Source organism: Morchella sextelata (assembly GCF_020137385.1).
Source record: "Morchella sextelata strain SCLS chromosome Unknown scls_6, whole genome shotgun sequence".
Taxonomy (NCBI): Eukaryota; Fungi; Ascomycota; class Pezizomycetes; order Pezizales; family Morchellaceae; genus Morchella; species Morchella sextelata.
The window spans coordinates 1215307-1233498 of NW_025408621.1; the positions used below are offsets into that span (position 1 = coordinate 1215307).

The 18192-nt window shown below is 46.6% G+C and overlaps 10 protein-coding genes across 10 annotated transcripts; 7 read left to right on the plus strand and 3 right to left on the minus strand.

Moving 5' to 3' along the window:
- Positions 1 to 1025: 1025 nt before the first annotated feature.
- H6S33_011440 (uncharacterized protein) lies at positions 1026 to 1946 on the plus strand (the record flags this gene model as incomplete). The annotated part of the gene is made up of 1 exon (XM_044842801.1): positions 1026 to 1946. One exon carries the CDS (start codon positions 1026 to 1028, stop codon positions 1944 to 1946), a length of 921 nt encoding a protein of 306 aa, XP_044696208.1.
- Positions 1947 to 4700: 2754 nt separating this feature from the next.
- On the minus strand, positions 4701 to 5955 carry H6S33_011441 (uncharacterized protein; the record flags this gene model as incomplete). Its single annotated transcript, XM_044842802.1, has 2 exons — positions 4701 to 5605; positions 5655 to 5955. 2 exons carry the CDS (start codon positions 5953 to 5955, stop codon positions 4701 to 4703), a joined length of 1206 nt encoding a protein of 401 aa, XP_044696209.1.
- A 675-nt stretch (positions 5956 to 6630) lies between these two features.
- Positions 6631 to 7146, plus strand: H6S33_011442 (uncharacterized protein; the record flags this gene model as incomplete). The annotated part of the gene is made up of 1 exon (XM_044842805.1): positions 6631 to 7146. One exon carries the CDS (start codon positions 6631 to 6633, stop codon positions 7144 to 7146), a length of 516 nt encoding a protein of 171 aa, XP_044696210.1.
- Positions 7147 to 8837: 1691 nt separating this feature from the next.
- On the plus strand, positions 8838 to 9311 carry H6S33_011443 (uncharacterized protein; the record flags this gene model as incomplete). The annotated part of the gene is made up of 1 exon (XM_044842806.1): positions 8838 to 9311. The coding sequence occupies one exon, from the start codon at positions 8838 to 8840 to the stop codon at positions 9309 to 9311; it is 474 nt and encodes a 157-aa protein (XP_044696211.1).
- A 755-nt stretch (positions 9312 to 10066) lies between these two features.
- On the plus strand, positions 10067 to 10621 carry H6S33_011444 (uncharacterized protein; the record flags this gene model as incomplete). Its single annotated transcript, XM_044842807.1, has 2 exons — positions 10067 to 10099; positions 10265 to 10621. The coding sequence occupies 2 exons, from the start codon at positions 10067 to 10069 to the stop codon at positions 10619 to 10621; spliced, it is 390 nt and encodes a 129-aa protein (XP_044696212.1).
- A 200-nt stretch (positions 10622 to 10821) lies between these two features.
- On the plus strand, positions 10822 to 11583 carry H6S33_011445 (uncharacterized protein; the record flags this gene model as incomplete). The annotated part of the gene is made up of 4 exons (XM_044842808.1): positions 10822 to 10849; positions 11260 to 11338; positions 11411 to 11496; positions 11564 to 11583. 4 exons carry the CDS (start codon positions 10822 to 10824, stop codon positions 11581 to 11583), a joined length of 213 nt encoding a protein of 70 aa, XP_044696213.1.
- Positions 11584 to 11688: 105 nt separating this feature from the next.
- On the plus strand, positions 11689 to 12042 carry H6S33_011446 (uncharacterized protein; the record flags this gene model as incomplete). Its single annotated transcript, XM_044842809.1, has 1 exon — positions 11689 to 12042. One exon carries the CDS (start codon positions 11689 to 11691, stop codon positions 12040 to 12042), a length of 354 nt encoding a protein of 117 aa, XP_044696214.1.
- Positions 12043 to 13342: 1300 nt separating this feature from the next.
- H6S33_011447 (uncharacterized protein) lies at positions 13343 to 13747 on the plus strand (the record flags this gene model as incomplete). Its single annotated transcript, XM_044842810.1, has 1 exon — positions 13343 to 13747. One exon carries the CDS (start codon positions 13343 to 13345, stop codon positions 13745 to 13747), a length of 405 nt encoding a protein of 134 aa, XP_044696215.1.
- Positions 13748 to 14607: 860 nt separating this feature from the next.
- Positions 14608 to 15474, minus strand: H6S33_011448 (uncharacterized protein; the record flags this gene model as incomplete). The annotated part of the gene is made up of 1 exon (XM_044842811.1): positions 14608 to 15474. One exon carries the CDS (start codon positions 15472 to 15474, stop codon positions 14608 to 14610), a length of 867 nt encoding a protein of 288 aa, XP_044696216.1.
- Positions 15475 to 15756: 282 nt separating this feature from the next.
- H6S33_011449 (uncharacterized protein) lies at positions 15757 to 17276 on the minus strand (the record flags this gene model as incomplete). The annotated part of the gene is made up of 6 exons (XM_044842812.1): positions 15757 to 15998; positions 16084 to 16116; positions 16506 to 16523; positions 16594 to 16601; positions 17083 to 17132; positions 17199 to 17276. The coding sequence occupies 6 exons, from the start codon at positions 17274 to 17276 to the stop codon at positions 15757 to 15759; spliced, it is 429 nt and encodes a 142-aa protein (XP_044696217.1).
- Between the last annotated feature and the right edge of the window lie 916 nt (positions 17277 to 18192).

Sequence of the window (18192 nt, forward strand, 5' to 3'; positions counted from 1 at the left end):
CAGGGCAAAAAATCACGCGTCCATTCACCCAAAAGTGCACAACAAAAGCCACCCTCACGATTTCGCTAGGCGATTTGAACGGAAGCTGACTCCGTCTAAGGCGTGCATAGGAGATACCTAGTTAATACAGACGGAACGGAAGGTTAATCTCACGTAAGGGAGAGCCCGGCGGGTTTTTTTTTTCTTTTTTTTAATTTTCCCTTTGTTCCTTGTTTTGCTTTTCGTTCTCGAAGGAAAATCAACGGTCTTCTTTCCTTGTTTCGCGAAAAAACGCCATGCAAGGATGGGCAGGGGGTGACTATGATAGGTGTATGTATCTTTTCGGTACTGGCGGTTGTTTTATTTCCCGGGCCAACTGTTGAGATCCTTAGACGGGCACATGAGTCTAGTTAGGCGCTAATAAGCTAACTGGTTCGCGTTGATTTAGGGGTTGTAGAAGCCGTTGACACGCGCATTTGACAGCTGACTTTGACTGACCCCGGGTGCGGATGCGTACCGAGGGTGTGGTTAGGGGCGGGTGTGAATGGGGGGCACATAGACATAGGCAAAACAAGTTGTTAACTCACGAAAGATGGAAATATGGGGGAATGGGTCATACATACATACATGTACCTAGCATGGGAGCACGATATGTGGTACGTAGGTCTTCGCCTGTGGAGAGGAAATTCACCGCTGCGGAATGGTGACGTTACTTACCTATGTGTTTTCTGTATTACTGGGACGTTTGGGTGGTTGTTTGGCTTTTATGATTAGAGATATTGACCGAGTACTAGCTAGTGCAGTATCTCAAATAGATTAGAACAAACAACCTCCCGATCAACCGATGATGCTGACCCACACACCCTCGCAGCTTGCGCCCTCGCACCCCTTCATCCGATATAATTAATATCTTCCAAGATAATGTTACCAAGCCACGTACCCTAGATCTCTCCTCGATCATATATATATCCTACCCCATTCACCATTTTTCTGCTCTTCCACTCTCAAAGATCTTTTCAATATCTTACTTATATATGCCTAGAACCATGGGCTCCTCACAGTCATACACACAGCTACAGCTGTCCGGATCCACAGCACCATCAACGAGCCTTCTCTCCCTCCCCAACGAGCTTCTTCTCATAATATCAACCCACCTCGACCGTGCTAGCCATGTCCACAGCTTGATACTGATAAATCGACGTCTTAACCACCTTTTAACCCCCACCCTCCACACATACGCTCACCTCCCAGTATCAATATCACCAAAAGAAACCCTTACATCTCTCCAATGGGCTTCTATGAACGGGCACATACCGCTCATACGTCTCCTACTCTCACACCCCAACAATGCAGACATCAATACAGTTGCAACCCACACACGCAATCGTCCATCCCCTTCATGTACCACAGCACTCCACCATGCGATCGCTCGTGGTGACGAGGAGATCGTGCGGCTTCTACTGGACGCAGGTGCCAAGTGTGACATCCAAGATGCCTTTGGTGATACAGCAGTTCATGCCGCAGTGACTCGGGCAAATAGTCTTGCGGGAAAGCGGAAACTTGCTTGGCTACCACTGCCATTCCGCAGCTGGGAAACAGAAACACGGTTTCTTAATTTCCTGCTTGGGTATGACCCCCCATTAGATATTGGAAACAATAAAGGCGATACACCGCTGCATATCGCTGTTTCTGGGGCAGCTCCCTGTGCCGCAACAGTGGCGGGAATGCTGCTGGATAACGGGGCGCAGGTAAACGTGAGAAACGGGTGGAAGTATACGCCACTGCATGTGGCGGCAATGGCGGGAGTTATTGAGGTTGTTGAGGTATTAATGCGGGGCGGGGCGGATGTCGATGCAGACGGAGAGTGGTGTCTTACACCGGGGAAGCTGGCGGAGGCGAGAGGTTTGACTGGTGTTGTACGAGTATTGGGGAGGGGAAAGGGTATTAAAGGCGTTTTGAAGGGATAGAACTGGTTTATGGTCTTTTAACTGGCCAGTGAGTTTAATTTGACTCTTTGTGGAGGCGCTGGGATATATAGAAGGTGTAGAGCCTTTAAGCTTATTTGAATTTTTGTTATTGTTTTTCCTGTATTATTATTATGTGAAGGGTAGACATCTAGGGGCGTTATGGAATATGAGCATAATAACGAAGGAGAGTATAAAGTATATTTAGTGGCAATCGAAAAGCATTCATTCAAATTATCCAATCTGCGTGTTTGGTTTGGATATCCCGGGGCCGGGGGCTGGATTCCGACGCAACTCTTCCATCTCCTACTCGCCGGCTCAAGTCCACACCGCCTTTCGATGGTTATAAACGGCTTAAGCGCATTCCTTCTCAAGAAAATCAAGACGATTGCTCATGAGGCTTGTGATATTTTGGCCGTGAGATGATTGGAATGCACCAAAAACTCGGTGGTGTCGAAATTCCGCACTTTGTTATCTCAATGAGGTGGAGTCTTGTCGTAATGCGTGGATTTAACTTGCTTCATTCCTATAACCGCTGCAAATTTTGAAATAGATAGCACCCACCAAATGTATTCTGAAGACGCGATGGTAGTATAGCATTCGCTAGTGAGTCTGAAGAAATTGTGCACACAGTGCATGCCTGGATAATTATACTATAGGTCATATCGGGCCGGTCTGTACAATTTTGGCGAGGGCTTACGAATATTTTCCTCGATTTACCACTCGCCGGTGGCATGTTGCGCAGTAGTTCATGAAAATTTAAATAGATTTAATTTACCCCCGATGAAACCCTATCGTAGTTAAGTTATTGGAATTCAGTACAGGTGGTGCTTGGAGTAGTCGGTATTGAAGTTTTTCTCTCACGTGCCCCGAAAGAACAGATTTCCTGCATGTATCTCGGTGGAGTGTATTTTTAGATTTGGAGGATCGTTCCTCTAGCTAGAAATTTTATATACTCAATGGCGAGGCCCCTAGTCAATGCCTGAGTTGACGGTTAAGATTTTCGCGCCTTCTGCCAGTCGGAGCATTTCTTTTGTGTGGATATCTCCCGAGTCGTTCTGTTATATTCTAAGATTTGCCTGTGTACTGTTAATTGATGCTTCAAGTCAGTGAGAGTAGTTTCACAGGGCTTGAACCAGCTCAGCTTACTCGGGTATCTGCAAGTGAAGCCTGTACATCCACACATGCCTATAATACCCCCATATTGAACTCATATCTAGGGTACCCCGCCTTGTTCCTCACGGACTCTAACGCTTGAGACCGAGAGACGTTTGTAAAGTTTTCTGGGCCGCCTGGCCAAAGAACTTGGCGTGTAAGTTAGGATGGTTGGTAGTCGCCTTATATACGTCAGTCATCCATATGCTGCGCAGTGCGTTTTCGTTGCATTGCATTGACTTATCTTGAAGGAGCAAATAGAAAACCTTCTTTGCTGTGTGGGAGTACAAGATAGGTAGCTGCGCATTAAACAGCACAACCAGAGGAATTGAGTGCTGGATTGTGTGTCTGAGCTCGGGGGGGGGGGGGGGGGCTTGGAAAATAATGCATAAACGCATCTACATTCACTCACGGGTTGAAGGCGGATCCTGTCTGATGGCGGCCAAGGATTTGAGGCCAATAACAGTTACCTTTGGACCGCCAAGGCTAAATTACTGTAAACAGAACCACCAGACAGGATCCGCCGTCACTAGGCGAGCTGTAGCATAGAGTATAGATACCAAGGATTGAGAAATACTAATAAATTTGAATGATTTATCGAGTGATAGTACATGACGGAACGTGAGATGTACGAGTGATACTCTATGAGCCATAAGAATGTGGACTCAGTCCTATGGCCTATCCGTAGGATACTCATTCCCGAGCACGTCTTTCTTACGTTGCCTCTTCATAAATCGGGCTCGATGTCTTTCCTTCGAGGTGTTGCGTGTGCACGCTTGCCGCACCTTGCTGCTCGCTGGTTAGTTTGGCGGCACATACACAAGTAAATCCATGAGGTTGATAATCATGGCTTTATCGTCATATCTTTTTTCCCTTGTGACGGCATGACGGCATGACGGACTGGGTTGTGTGGTTTCACAGGGTGGTTGCCACCATCACCGCCGCACATAATGACTAAAGTCTGGGCGTCGACTTCTGGTTCGCTATTTAGGTGCGGGGCCCCGCAATTTCACATGCCGAAGTGGATAAGCACACATAGATATCTCAAATCATAGGCTCAGGTGGACAACTATACTTTTATGTCGTAAGAGGCGAATCCCAGCTGCTCTCCTTAGAACCTTTCTGGCGTCTAAGTGACAGCAGTTCTAGCGACAGCCGCAAGTCGGTGCGGCAGGCGTTTTTTTTTATATAAACGCCTGAGCCGATCTGCCACTCGCGGTATCTGTTGAGGGCGTATCGTGGGAAAATTGGTGCCAATTAGTTTATGGGAGCGTAGAGGTGGCTCCGTTTTCGTGAAAGCCTTATCTCGTGCTGTAATCTAGTGTTAGTACACCCTGCAATAGACGCAATCTTCGGGATTTGGTAATTGCACTTGTTTGAGCTCGAGAAAGATGAATCCTCTGTAGTAGACAAGAATCAAACTGTCCGCTTCGCCGCGCTAGTTAAAAGTTTAATATTGGTACGTGATTAATTATAATATAGAACATCTCTTTTTAAAGATTGGTTCGAGCTGACAAAAACGAGATGAGGGGCCCTATTTTTACGGTTATGCATACATTGACGACTCCAATTTTTGTACAGTACAAAGGAGGAAGAACCACATCAAAACTCCCACAAACGATCGAAATACTCCCCCTTTAGTGTTTCCTGAACGGTGGAAACCATACAATATCGACTACCTTTTGAGTTTGCGGTAAAAAAGTCCAGCCTGCCATGCCGAATCAAACAGACACCTCCAGGTTTGTACACAAACCTTCTGTTCATCTCCTTGATACAGAGATCACCACCGCGAAAGTCTCCCATTGGCACCATTACAGCCCACCCAACTTTGATATCCCCTCCGTCAAATTTGGGTTCAAAAGGGATATTCACTGTACATGTCCTAAGGGAGAAACACTCTTGGTTGTCGTCTGTAGCCCAAAATCTCTTTCTCTTCTCCGGACAAGCAGATATGATTGACTGGCAGTAGTATCTGTAATCACGATCTACCACTCCTAAAAGAATCCTTTGTGCGCGAGTGATGTTGCCAAATGATTTGAGTAGATCGGCAAGGACTGGTTGTATATGCGATGGTAGGTTGTAAGTATCTCTGGCAACACATGCATCCTTATGTGTATATTCGAGCTCCATCAAGGGGCGGAACCCCCAGTGATATACACCAGCTCTGGACCAGGGAGCCCAGCTAAGATGTGGGTTGGCTAAGAGCCACTTCTCGTACTCCTGGTGATGTTCGTCCTGAGGTAGCTCTGGAGGGTGAATTTCTGCATACTCTTCAATATTGTACGTGGTCGAGTCTAGGACCCATTTCCCAATAGATGGCCCGTATACCATCTCTAAACCTTTGCTGAAGTACACGAACATCCGTTTATAGTTTAGATCCAAGGCAATATAAATGGCGCCAGGTGGCATATCGAGTTTGTGATTGTTCTTGGTGTCCATTCCTACTTCGGCAAGCTTATATTGACATCCATTCAAGTCGATTTTGAAGAATACTTCCACAATGCTGCCTGTTGAAAGGTTGGTAACGGCACATTCGGAAAGGATTTACCATCTTACCTGTATCTGTCATCTTCGTTGTAAACACGCAATCTCCTCTGGCTCTTGCCTTTTCGCACTCCTCTTTGTTTGGAACCAATAATTCAATCAACCTGGCAATCGTCCTCTCCACAACGCGACTAGAGATATCTATACTATCGAGATTTCTTCCACGGCTTTGAGGGTAGCGTTGTGCTTTAATGATGCTAGCAGTACTCGCGGACTTCAGGCAAGCAGATCTTTGTTGCTTGTACCCATTAACATATGGGGGAGAACGTAAAGAACCGTCATTTTTTCTCATATTTGCCTTCGGAAAATCCATCTTTAGGTAGCTGATGATATCGCAAGATAAATTTGGATGATGAGTTGCTCGGATGAAGCGATTCGCTGCGGTTATGAGGGGATGAGTATGTGGTTGTTTGAAGTATGTAGGGCTCGAGGTTGACTCTAATGTCGGTCGTGCCATGACATGACGTCCCGTCATGCATACGGCTGACAGAGGTGCCGCCCTACGGTTCCGGCGGTAGTATACATGTATGTACTTACATACATGTAGCTTAGTACTTAAGCTGGCTGACATTCATATATCGAACATAAAATGTTTTAATCGCAATAATAAAAATGCTCACGGTAAATTTTCAAAGTTAGTCTGATCAGCTGAGTGTTTGGATGTAGGTAACATATACATCTTGTTAGCCTCGAATGGTGAACTCGAGCGCTTTCGGTATCGCTCTAAAACGAGAATTCGATAATGCTCTTTATTCTGGACGTCAAACATTCGAATTCCTTTGTACTAGAAACCACCTCCCCCACGACAAATAGAGTTCACCATCTCAATGCCCTTAAGCCATCGTATCAAACAAAGAGCCACCCCACGCCACAGACCCAAAGATCTGCTTATTTAACAGCTCACTTCCCTTTAGCTCATCTACTCAAGTTGGGCCCTGTCCATAAAACCAAGCCTTAATATCACTTGGTATATATATAGAGCGGAAAAATGTCGTCAAACTCACCCCAGCAACCGAGCAACAAAATTGCCGCAGTCCTTCATCTCCTCTCGCGGGTCAAAGACCCTAACACCGATCCCAATGATCGCGCCAATGCCTGGGAGGCGATCAATAGGTACCTCTTTTCGGGGACTCCTCCCGCTGTCTGGCAAAATTTCCCGTTAATCACCCGTGGCGACTCTATTTTCACCAAAATAGACTTTCTTCAGGAAGTCCTGGACTACGAAGCCGAGAAGAACGCATCCACGCCGGTCGATGATGAAGACTACAGTGGATGGGATACCTATACATTTGACGGGAAAGCTGTTGAAAGCGCCGATTTCAAACGTGAGATCAAAAACTACAATTATAAGAATCTAACCTGGAGTGATAAAGAGCCGGCCACAATGCTTAGAAGGCAATATGTGACCGCCTCATTGAATAAAGTACTCCAGGAGTGGGTGGAGCGGAGAAAAGTGATGGATACGATTTATAGTGAGTGGATGAGCACAAGAGAGGATGTATAGTGAGACTTGAGGGTTTGGTTTTTGGCCGATTGCTATTATATTTCTATTGAAAGAAAGACCACCACAGTGATTGTGGTTTAACCATTTTGTATCATACCAATAAATTGCAAATAAATCCCTTTTTAGAGACCGAACGTAAAGCACCCGAAAAGGTCCACACAGTTACATGTAGTTAGTGGCTGGAAGATCATATATCGCCGACTGTACTCCCAATACTAATCCGCTGTACTCTTATAACATCTGGACAAAGCTCTGAACTTATGTGTCCTCGGGTAGAATGATATATTGATATTACACAATATGTTATGTTACTACCTATGCCTATGAAGGTATTGCGAGTTATTAAAATTATCCGGACGCTTGTTGTAATAAAATAACTTCAACATCACCTTTCTCCACAACCACGAGGCGAGAAGACAAGAGATTTCATTTTGTGATTCTTTATGCCTCTATTATCTCAGGCTTCAATATGAGGCCAATTGAAGTGGTTTCAAAATTTGATTATTGTAGCCAATTTAGTTGGTTGTGACGCGAGTGTCCGGATAATTTTGATAACTCACAATACCGATGTGAATTTATTCTGTACTTCGCTAAACACTATATCTATCAGATGAAATGGGGCCCTCTGGTGGTGGCTGTAAAGTATTGTTTGAAAGATTTTGCCGGCCTTGGCGCCTTGAGGATGAAAACATACTGTTTGGTAGGCTTGCTAACCCTAAAGTGTGCTATTGACTGTACTTATAGGAGATTGCGTGTAGATCAATGATTCCAAATACTTGTTCTAGGTTGAGAGAACACAATTCTTTTTCGCGCCGGATCAGGTCAGACCATGAACGATCATATGAAATGTAGGTATTCTGTATTCTAGGTGTATCTTGAATCGATGCGCATACTAAACTGCTAGCTGAGTTCATTCGCGAGTCTTTTTCTTCACGATATATCACTCGTTTACTAGAAACATCATAGTATATCACTCGGGATCATTTTTATTTTTACTGGGTTATTTAGTTAAAGCCGTTTGAACGACTAGTTTGTTCGGTTAGAGCGGTTAATCGGGTGAGAATAGGATTTTTATGAATTTCTAGTTACTAAAATAATTTAAAGAGTGATTTTAATTAATTTAGTTTATAATTTACTATAGACATATAACCAATCAGCTTAGTACTTAGTTATGCATATATGGTCTACTCTTAACTTATAGCCACGGCCGGTAAAGGAGGCAGCTCGGACTCGTGTCAGTCCAGCTGTTTCGTTGGTCGCGCGGTCCGGTTGTGTGAAGTAAATTATATCTAGAGACTGAGCTAGATACTTCGTTTCTTTCTATACATCTAGTATCGGGCCCCTCTTCCATCTATATCTGTATTATTTCCAACTAGCCTGGTTATAATCAATTGTAAAGACCGCCTGTCAGTACTGTAAGTACTGAGCCACTGGATTGTCCCTTCGCAGCTAATTTAGTTAGGGTTCGATCTTGAATCTTAATCTTAGCAGTCGTTTCAACTTTGAAATATAGTCATATTGAGTTACTTTTGAAAGCCATATAGAAATCAATATATAATAAGACCTATTCTAAATTATAAGCTTGCATCAAATCCTCAACCAAACTCGTACAGCACCAACCGCCTACATCCACATCCCACACACAAAATTATCCAAATTAAATCAGTAACAAAAACGCTCCAAAATTCAAAATGACAACCCGCAACAGAGTCCTTGATACTCTCGACTACAATTACGAGAGTCGCATTCAAGTGGCGCTTGATAGCCACGCCGCCAATCCCGTCCCCTTCGCTGATCGTATCAAATTCTTTGATATGATTACCAATGGCGTCCAGGCTCTGTCCAAATTTTACCTCGACGAAGCGATGGAGATAACTAAAAGGCTAGCGAGGATTCGTGGCTTGATGAGCGATGCAAAGCAGGTACAGAAGGATAGTCTGGTGGCGAATAATGGTCAGGGGGCGGTGAAGGATAATGTTGATAACTATAGCGAAGCTGCGTCTAGGTTGAGGAAGGAGTTTGAGAGAGCAATGCGCGGGGTGGCGGATTGCGATTACGCGCTGGTCATATTTGGTGATATGGTTGCAGAAGCAGAGGGATTCGAAGAGAAGCTTGATCTCGAGGAGACGCTTGGAAGCTTGGACTTGAACATTGATTGTGTTTGAGTAACGAATTAGGTACACGTACGTGCTTTGATTGGAGGCCAGGTAGTACTGTTGTGTGTGTGCGCGCATGCGCCTTTGAATCGAGTTTTATGTATGGTTGCAATTTATAGACAAGCAATAATTGATTATCGATATCGCGTACGTTGCTTGATCGGTGAATTCTAGACAACCTTTATAAAGCATGCATACTTGAGTTGTTTCCCCATGTGTCCATGGCCGGGGATGTTTCATGCATGATCAATGTATACTACATACCCGCCTAACATGCAGTGACGTAAACTCTCTCCGGTAACGTAGTAAAAAGAGGGCTTTATAGACAGTGACGGTCATATGCGGCCAACCTAAATAAGAAAATCAATTACAATTTAGGGCTTTTCCAGCCGCTATAGAATTTATTTACATAATTCCTGACATACTAAATTAAAGCATTGTGTAAATTTTATTAGTTCTGTTTATTTCCACCCAACTTCGAGACATCATATTCATTGCAACAACCTGTGCTTGTGTCTGCTCCTTTCATGAGAACTTTCAACATCGTCGCCAAACGACTTTCTCGAGGGTGGGTCTTAACCTAAAGGTTTGTATATGATAAAATATCGCAGCCAAATGCCAGCTAATGATAGATAGAAGGTTGTTACTGATACTTTCGGTTTCTACTCATCTCGTTAACACCTCAAATCTACAAGTAACCTGTAAGAAACCACCTCCGATCCGCTACCCCCCTATTCTTCCACTAACTAGTATAGAGAGAAACAATGTCATCATCCAGACCAGCCCCGAAAACCTCTGTAGGAAAGCCCGATGTCCTTAAGGATACCAAGAATCTCACCATCATCAAACACTCTGAAACCCCCTGTGAAACTGGAGCCAAGCCTATGATGAAAGAAAGTGACCTCAAATCGATGGAAGAAGATATCGAAAAGACTAACGCCGTGGGAGAACCAATGACAAAGGAAACGAACGAACGTGCTTCCACTCTGGGTCCTCCTACGCCCCCAGTAATCGATCCGCTTGGATTGAATCTCATCAAACTCTTCACGCGGGACAACACAGTCCCCTTCCCCGATAAACCCAACCAGGAGTATTTCCGTTCTATCGAGGCGATTGAGGAAATGATCCAGACAATCAACGAGGGTGGGGACTCGTTGGAGGCTTGGAAGAAGATGGACAGCTATCCAATGCTGACGAAGGAGGAAATGCGTCAATGGGTGTTGGCAAAGAGTGAGAAGGATGCTTCCCCAGACCATCCGGAGCAACCGGAGGAGGCGAGGGATGGGAGCGAGAAGGGAAAGATGGGTGGTGAAGAGTAGGGAATCTCCCTCTCACTGCTGCCCGGTTTCTCTGGGGTATTCTCTTAACGTGGTCATGAGTAAGGGCAACAGCACTGATGGCTTGTGAGATGGAGAGGCGTCGTCGGTTTTGAGGTTGACACATTTATATTTTTTGTGTTCCACCCATTTCGTTACAATTCCACGGCGCATTTCTCTAGAGGCATTCTCAACCACATATCATGTATCCAGTCTACGCAAACTCACCTTGTATGTGCAACTGCTTTGACAAACGGATCATTTTAGTCTACGAATAAAAAACTTCGACAACATCGCTACCGAGTGACACCATGTGACCATAAATAAAATCAAGCCTCCCGTTTAAGAGCAGCCATATTCACGGCATTTGGCCTTTAATATATCGGTTCTAGGTTTCTTCAACGATTGAGTGTTAAGGTTACTGAAAATCATTGGAATGCTAACCTGTTTTAGTTGCTATTGCACCGAATTAAAGCTCATTCGCATATAAACAAACCGGCAGCCGCGAAGGCTATCAAAGTCTGATTGTCATCTGGCTCTCTCATATGAATATCATCGACACGTGTCTCCTGTCAACGTGTCTTGTAGCTCTAGTACACCTATATTTTGCGCTTCGTGTCGTCCAGTTTCCCGTATCATAGGCATAAATTCCTACAAAGTCTTCTGTCCATCGACGCAACGAATAGGAAATGGATATACCCCTCGTTTTGTCCGACGAAGGTGAGTGATTGACCAATTCAGCAATACAAGATGCTCTATCACTAGCTTACGGAAAATGATCATTGGTGCCAGCTCTTCCCGTCTACAAGAAATCTTGAAATTGAAATATACAGTCTTTGAAAAACCAGAGTATCCATTCGACTCGAAGTTCGAAGCTTGTATGGCCCTATCCCCCCGTCATTTTGAAAACAATATCAACAAAGCAAGCTAATACTTAAACCGCAGGTATGACTTTTTTACACTAACACCACCTCATCACATCCACATCAAACAAATTAAACAACATAAAGCCAACTTTAACTTTTATCTTTAACTTTTATCTTTAACTTTTAACACCAACTCAAATACCAATGGCCAGCACACTCAGACAAAAAATCCGAAGAGTCGAAGCGCGCCTCCTGAAAGTCCACGACGAAATAATCGCCAAGGAGGTTAGGCGTGATCTCCTAGCTCGTCAGGCTAGATCCTATAGAAAGGGTACAAGGGAGTATCAAAATATCGCGAGAGAACACGATAAATTGAATATTGCGATCCTTGATCTAAATAAAGATCGTGATAACTTACAGGATGAATTGGATTCTCTGAACCGTACGAAACCTCACCATTATGATAGGTATGAGGGTCATCGGCACCAGGATGAGCACATGCAGTATTATGATGACGCTTCTGATAACCAGGAGTGGTTGGGGTACGGGGGGGATTAGGGCGACTGGAGCTATATATATGTATCAGCTCAGTGTGCGATATAATCCCCTTGACGGAGAAGAACAGTGGGGCGGTAGGGAGTTGGTATGTCTATAGAGTTCATTTGTAGGCGTTAATGAGTGTCAAGGATTCGATTCGGGGATGTGTATATGTAGCGGACTCATAGATTAGATGAGGTTGTTTGTCGTCGCTTTAAATTGAAAGCACCGACTCGGATTGCGTACAACGTATCTCAACTTGCCAATATATTGACCAAAAGAGCATTTGTCCCATTTCCCGAAGTGATTAAGCGGCCACTTTTAGTCGTGAGTTTGATCACGCAAGCACGCAGACAAAGAACCCACGGTAAACTTCAACAATTCCTTTTGACAGGGATTATTTGTTAGGCTAGGGGACGAGCTAGTAGGTATTTTGAGAAATTTATACGCTAAAAGTTGGCTGTGTTACAAGCTCGGCTGGTCTAGTGGTATGATTCTCGCTTAGGGTCGCACTCTAAGTTAATATGCGAGAGGTCCCCGGTTCAAACCCGGGGTCGAGCCTATATATTTCTGAGTAACTGGTGTTAATGTCAGTTGCTCGGTACTTTTTCATAATACTCTCTCTACTTGGAGAGTATTGAGTGAGCACTCGATTTTTTTTTTCTCTCGGTAGGGTTGTATGTGACGATACCAAATCCTCAGGTTGCTACTGATTTGTTAGCCCATTCGCCCGCCTGCTTCTTTGAAATGTACTCGTCTGGTGCAGATAGTACATAGATAGGTGCGTGTATAGTATTGGATTTTCCAGTTGAAATGGAATGCCCACTTGTGTTCTACAGTTGAAAAGCACATTTTCAATTTTCAATTTGTCTGTTGTGCCCATAGTTGCCATGGTATTCCCCCGTTAGCCTTGCTTGCAGTTGAAATCCATAGAAGCCTTGAACAAAGAAAACCCCGCCCGACCCTCCAAGGCCATTGAAAGTTTTGAAGAGCAGCGACAACATGAATTCTCCCAGCAACCAGAGAGAGCTCCACGTAGACTTCCCCGAACCAGCCATAGCTTTCAAGCAACTACCACCACCACCGTCAATACTATGACACCCTCAAGATGTGGGTTTTTTTTCTTCTTCTTGGATTCTTGAATTCTACGGAGAGGTGAGGGCGGTGTATTTATAAGACCTTGTTCGTCCTCCTCCAACATTCATCAGTATCATCCAGCTGTCTTGAGTACTACCAACCAGATACACCAACCAATCCAGCCATACCAACCTACTCCACCATCCCACCACCACCACCACCACCACCAACAACCACCACCACCATGTTCACCGCCCCCAAGACCCCCCAGCGCCCCACCACCTCCTCCTCCGCCGCCGGCGCAACAGTCCCCGGCGCACCCCTCCGCGAGATCCCCCCCTTCCACCGCCCCACCACCACCAGCACCACCACCGCCGTCTCCACAGCGTCAACAGCGCCGTGCACTCCCCCCCGTGGACGGGTGCCGCTCCCGGCACTGACCGCCCCGCCGAACCAGAAGACGCTCAACTCGCTGGGCAAGATGCGGTACCGCTGGAACGACCCGAGCCTGGGCGCACGGTACCGCGGTGTCGAGAAGGACCTCGGCGCGAAGGGGAGCACGGCGGATTATGCGTATCCGGTGCTGCAGATGGGGAGTGAGCCGGCGAGGGGGGTGGTGAGGAGGAGGAGGGAGGGAGGGGGAGTTTAGATTGGGTAGGGTAGGGTAGGGGAGCTTGGGGGGTTATTGGATAGGTTTCTGTGTTGAGTGGGCGGGTAGGTTCTCGAGTGACGAGAGATGAGAGATGGACTTTGAGTTGAGTTGAGAGTTTTCTGCGAGCTTGATCTGCTCTGCGTTGTTGTTGAGGGCTTCATTTGTTTCTGCATATTAATATTGTCGACGGTTCAATTGTGTTGTGTTGAGTATGTCTTTTTTTTTTTTTCCCCTTCGAGACATTTTCATTATAGACAGCGCAGCAGACTTTTCCTTTGTTGAGATGGACAGTTGATCAGATTTGATTTTGATTTTTTTCCAAATGTTTTTCTATCGATTAATAAATGAACAATAAAACCTTGTGAACTCAAGTGCTTCAATACACTTATATCCCCTCTAATAAGCTGTGAATGATGATGGCGGTCCAATCATGGAATATCACTCGCTGCCAAGAGTCGACGATCGACACTCGGGTGATTGTCAACGTGCCGATTGTGAATAGATTGCGGTGATGTGGGCTTACTGAGTGGCTTTGTATGATGTTTTTATCTAGGATTGTGGGTTTTAATAATGAAATAGAAACGACAGCCAACTACGTATTAATGCATTTGTCTATCAATCCTAGTTCGGACTACACTAGTCTGAATTATAAGTGTGTTATTCTAGACTGTTCCCGTCTATAAATCACTACCAATTTGTAAAGCCATAAAGTCACTTTCAAAGAAATTCATACTGCCATTGAAAGCGTTCTAGAATCAATACATGTATTTCAGAACTACCAAAAAGCTCGAGTTAATCTCGAGCACAATCGTGCAGCTTTATCTATATCTATCTATGAATCTCTACCGTCTCTACCCTTAATCGCTACCACCCGCCCCACCCGCTGGCTCAGCTCCACCTGGTCCCCCCGCTGCATCAGCTCCACCCGGACCTCCCGCACCCGGACCCCCTGCACCCGGTCCTCCTGCACCCGGTCCACCCGCGCCTGGTCCACCCGCACCCGGACCACCAGCCCCGCCTGGTCCGCCAGCTCCGTCTGGTCCACCAGATCCGCCTTGTCCACCTTTCGGTCCGCCCTTCGGCCCACCTTGTCCACCTTGTCCACCGGGTCCACCTTGACCACCCGGTCCACCTGATCCGCCTGGCCCACCTTTCGGTCCGCCAGACCCACCCCTTGGTCCACCTTTCCCGCCTTTCCCGCCTTTCCCGCCTGACCCACCTGATCCACCAGGTCCACCAGGGCCTCCAGACCCGCCAGGCCCTCCAGATCCGCCAGGGCCTCCAGACCCGCCAGGCCCTCCAGATCCGCCAGGGCCTCCATGACCTCCCTTCTTATCGCCACCGCCCATCCCGCCACCGGGACTCCTCCTCATTTTCGGCGGTGGGATGACATCATCACTGTCATCAAACGCACCGGCGGGGTCATCGAGCATCTCGGATTCATCATCATCGGGGGATCGTTTGCCCTTGGGCGGCTTGTTGTCGCGGTTGTTGTTGTTGTTGTTGTTATTGTTGTTATTGTTATTGTTGCCGCCGCCCCTTTGTGGCTGGCCCGGGGGGTGCGAGGGCCCGCTGGTGGAGTCGCGGTTTGGGGGGTTGCGGGCTGCGAGTGGGAGGGAGCGGGCGGAGAGGTGTGTGGAGGAGGAGGAGCTAGGGGTGGGGGCTGCGGAGACGGTCATGGCGAGGGCGGCGACGAGGCCGACGAGGAGGGTTTGGGTGTGCATGGCGGTTGTGTGTAGGGTGGAGTAAGGTAAAAAATAAATGAAGGAGTGTGGGGTCTAAAGCGCTGCTTTGTAGACGTTGGATGTGCAAAAAAATGAAAGAAAAGAAAAGAAGGGATGCCTCAAGCACTGCTTAAGAGACTGGATCGATGGTGTGAATGAGTGTGGTGAGTGGTGAGAGGAAGTTGGTGGTGAGTGGTGAAAGGGGATGTTATATACATCTTCTTTTTGTTGTGAAATGTGCTAGAATGATAGACGGAGTTCGGACTAACGTCCGCGGTGTAGCTAATGGGTGCGACGGCAGCGGCGGCGTGGTGAGAGACTCCGTGATGCTTTGTGGGTGGGCCCGGGAATTGTGTTTCTTGATGCATCGGTATCGACGGAGTCGATCTTCCTGACTATCCACCGGCTGGCCATGGGCATGGTCCTGTCACGCCTCCGTAACGCAGGTGGAGTCCTGATAGCATGGAGGTGGTGCTGATTGAAAGGCGTAGATCTATTTGGGGTCTTGGGTCTGATACCCGGATCTATGCATGCGAAGGAGACGTTAGCCCAATCTCTCCAATCATTTTTGATACTCACGGTTTAAGCAATTGCCAAAGGCCAACCCACTAAACAGCCATACCACCACCAAACCTCCAGCAACTAAATCCTCTAAATCCCGTACCGGTCCTCCAAAACACTCGCCGAGCCGGCCACGAAATATCACATTTTTTTCAGCAGCACGACATTCATGCGCCGTTCTTTTGCTAGAAGGGCAATTATTCCAGGCTGCAATTGGGCTGTGCGGATCAACTCGTGTACTATTCTAAGACATGTGGGGTAGACGTTAATATATGTAGTTAGTAGAGCACTGCATGGATGCATATCTATGGTGAAATATATTATCAATATTGTGGCGTCATTTTTTGACGAGTGTCGTTAACGCTGTGGGTCCCCGAGTGTGGTACCCTCAGGGTTTATCATCCAGACTACCAAATACTAGCCGTAAAAATCTCCACAACTATACATAGATCCAGGCCAAAGGCGCGCACTCTCTTCTAATGGCGAGACTAAAAACCACCATTTTAGCAAATCCATCATGCTCATCACCATTCCCCATGCCCGGACAAGAATACCCACCAAAAGTCCTTAACGCATACGCCCCCACGCCCGGTTATGCACCACCACCGAGATGACATGTACGTACATGCAACGGTGATGAGGCTCTCAAAAGGAGATCCGAAGAGCCGCATGCATCAGTCCTTATTTCGGTCGTATCTAGACAGAAGGCACAGTTGACGTGTGTGTGGCAAGGGTTTTGAAAACGAGGGTTAGGGACGCGCGGCCTTTTGCGGGCCGGTGTGGAGGCGCGCGCACAACGCACAACGCGCCACCGATGCTGTTATTTTCAAAACCTTTGAACAGTATTTGCTGTAGATATATACAGTACAATGTCGTGATAAGGATATTCGACCTGTGAGCCTAGAAGGATATGTATCTTCGGTCCCGACAGGGATTATTTTTTAGTGAACTGCGCGGGCACTTCTTATCAGGATGAATACACTCTAAGAGTATTTATGGCATCAAAATTTTGCATCTTCATATCAAATCCTTATAGCCAGACTGTACTGTACAGCTACAGCCCGAGAAATTGTATTGAAAATTGAAATCGGCCTGTTCTTTCTCCATCACAGAGTTTTATGTTAGCGGGACCCCGCATACTCCAAGCGGAGACAAGCACGTACCCGATCGGTCCTCATTAAATAGAGCGTGCAGTTTATCGTTAAGGTTGGCCACAGGGTAAATCCAAAGGTTAGGCACATATTCGCTGTCAGGGCTAGGTTTGTATGTACCCTGCCGCCCGCGCCTGAAGCATGCGATATCACTCGAATTCCATCTCGCTTTAGCAGCACTCGACCGACCAACTCAACGGGCGTCGGTGGATCAACAAAAAAAATCCCGATCTGCTTCCATTTTAGAAACCTCCAGTGTTCTGGCGAAGGCATTTTCCACAATCCCATCCCGGATAAATTTCAATGGGGAAGCATAGTAAGGCGGTAAATGACCGTGACTGCATGATGGTAACACCACGGCATATGCGGATGTAGCCAGAGTAAACTCCTCACTTTAGATGCTACTCATCTACGCCCTACCAGGCGTTGTGTGTGGCTCAACCGGTCCGTTGCAGTATGCGTGTTGGAGGTTATTAATTCTGATATTTTTCGTGGGGGGGCGGCCAAGGATGGGTGGCTGCTGCGAACTAATCCTGATCAGTTATTTGGTCTTGGCAAATCTCTCGGGTTTTCTGCCCCCGAAAAAGGGTCAGCGTAGACAGCTTACATCATCTATACGTTCCCTCCACAGCTATGCCCGCCCCGCCCCCACCAGAGCGGACATCGATCCAGAAATAGACACAGAACCAGGCCGGCTAAATGCCATGCGGATAAACTGTGCAGCTTGTGCATGCGGGCTTGAGGAGATGGCCGGCGGTGGGTCAATGTTGGGGGGGGTAGACCCTAGCCAAGGAATGTCAGAGAGAAGCTTCCATCAATCCACGGATCAAGTAAATCAAAGCTTCTAGAAAACCTTCGGAGCTTACCTAGGTCTTCACCTTTCCACGTGGGATTGTCCTGCGTGCTGGGTATTCGCAAGGCTGTTTTCTACATTCCCCGACGATGACTATATTTTGATGATGATGATAGCTGGAGAACCTATACCAAAATCTAGAAATGTGCCCGC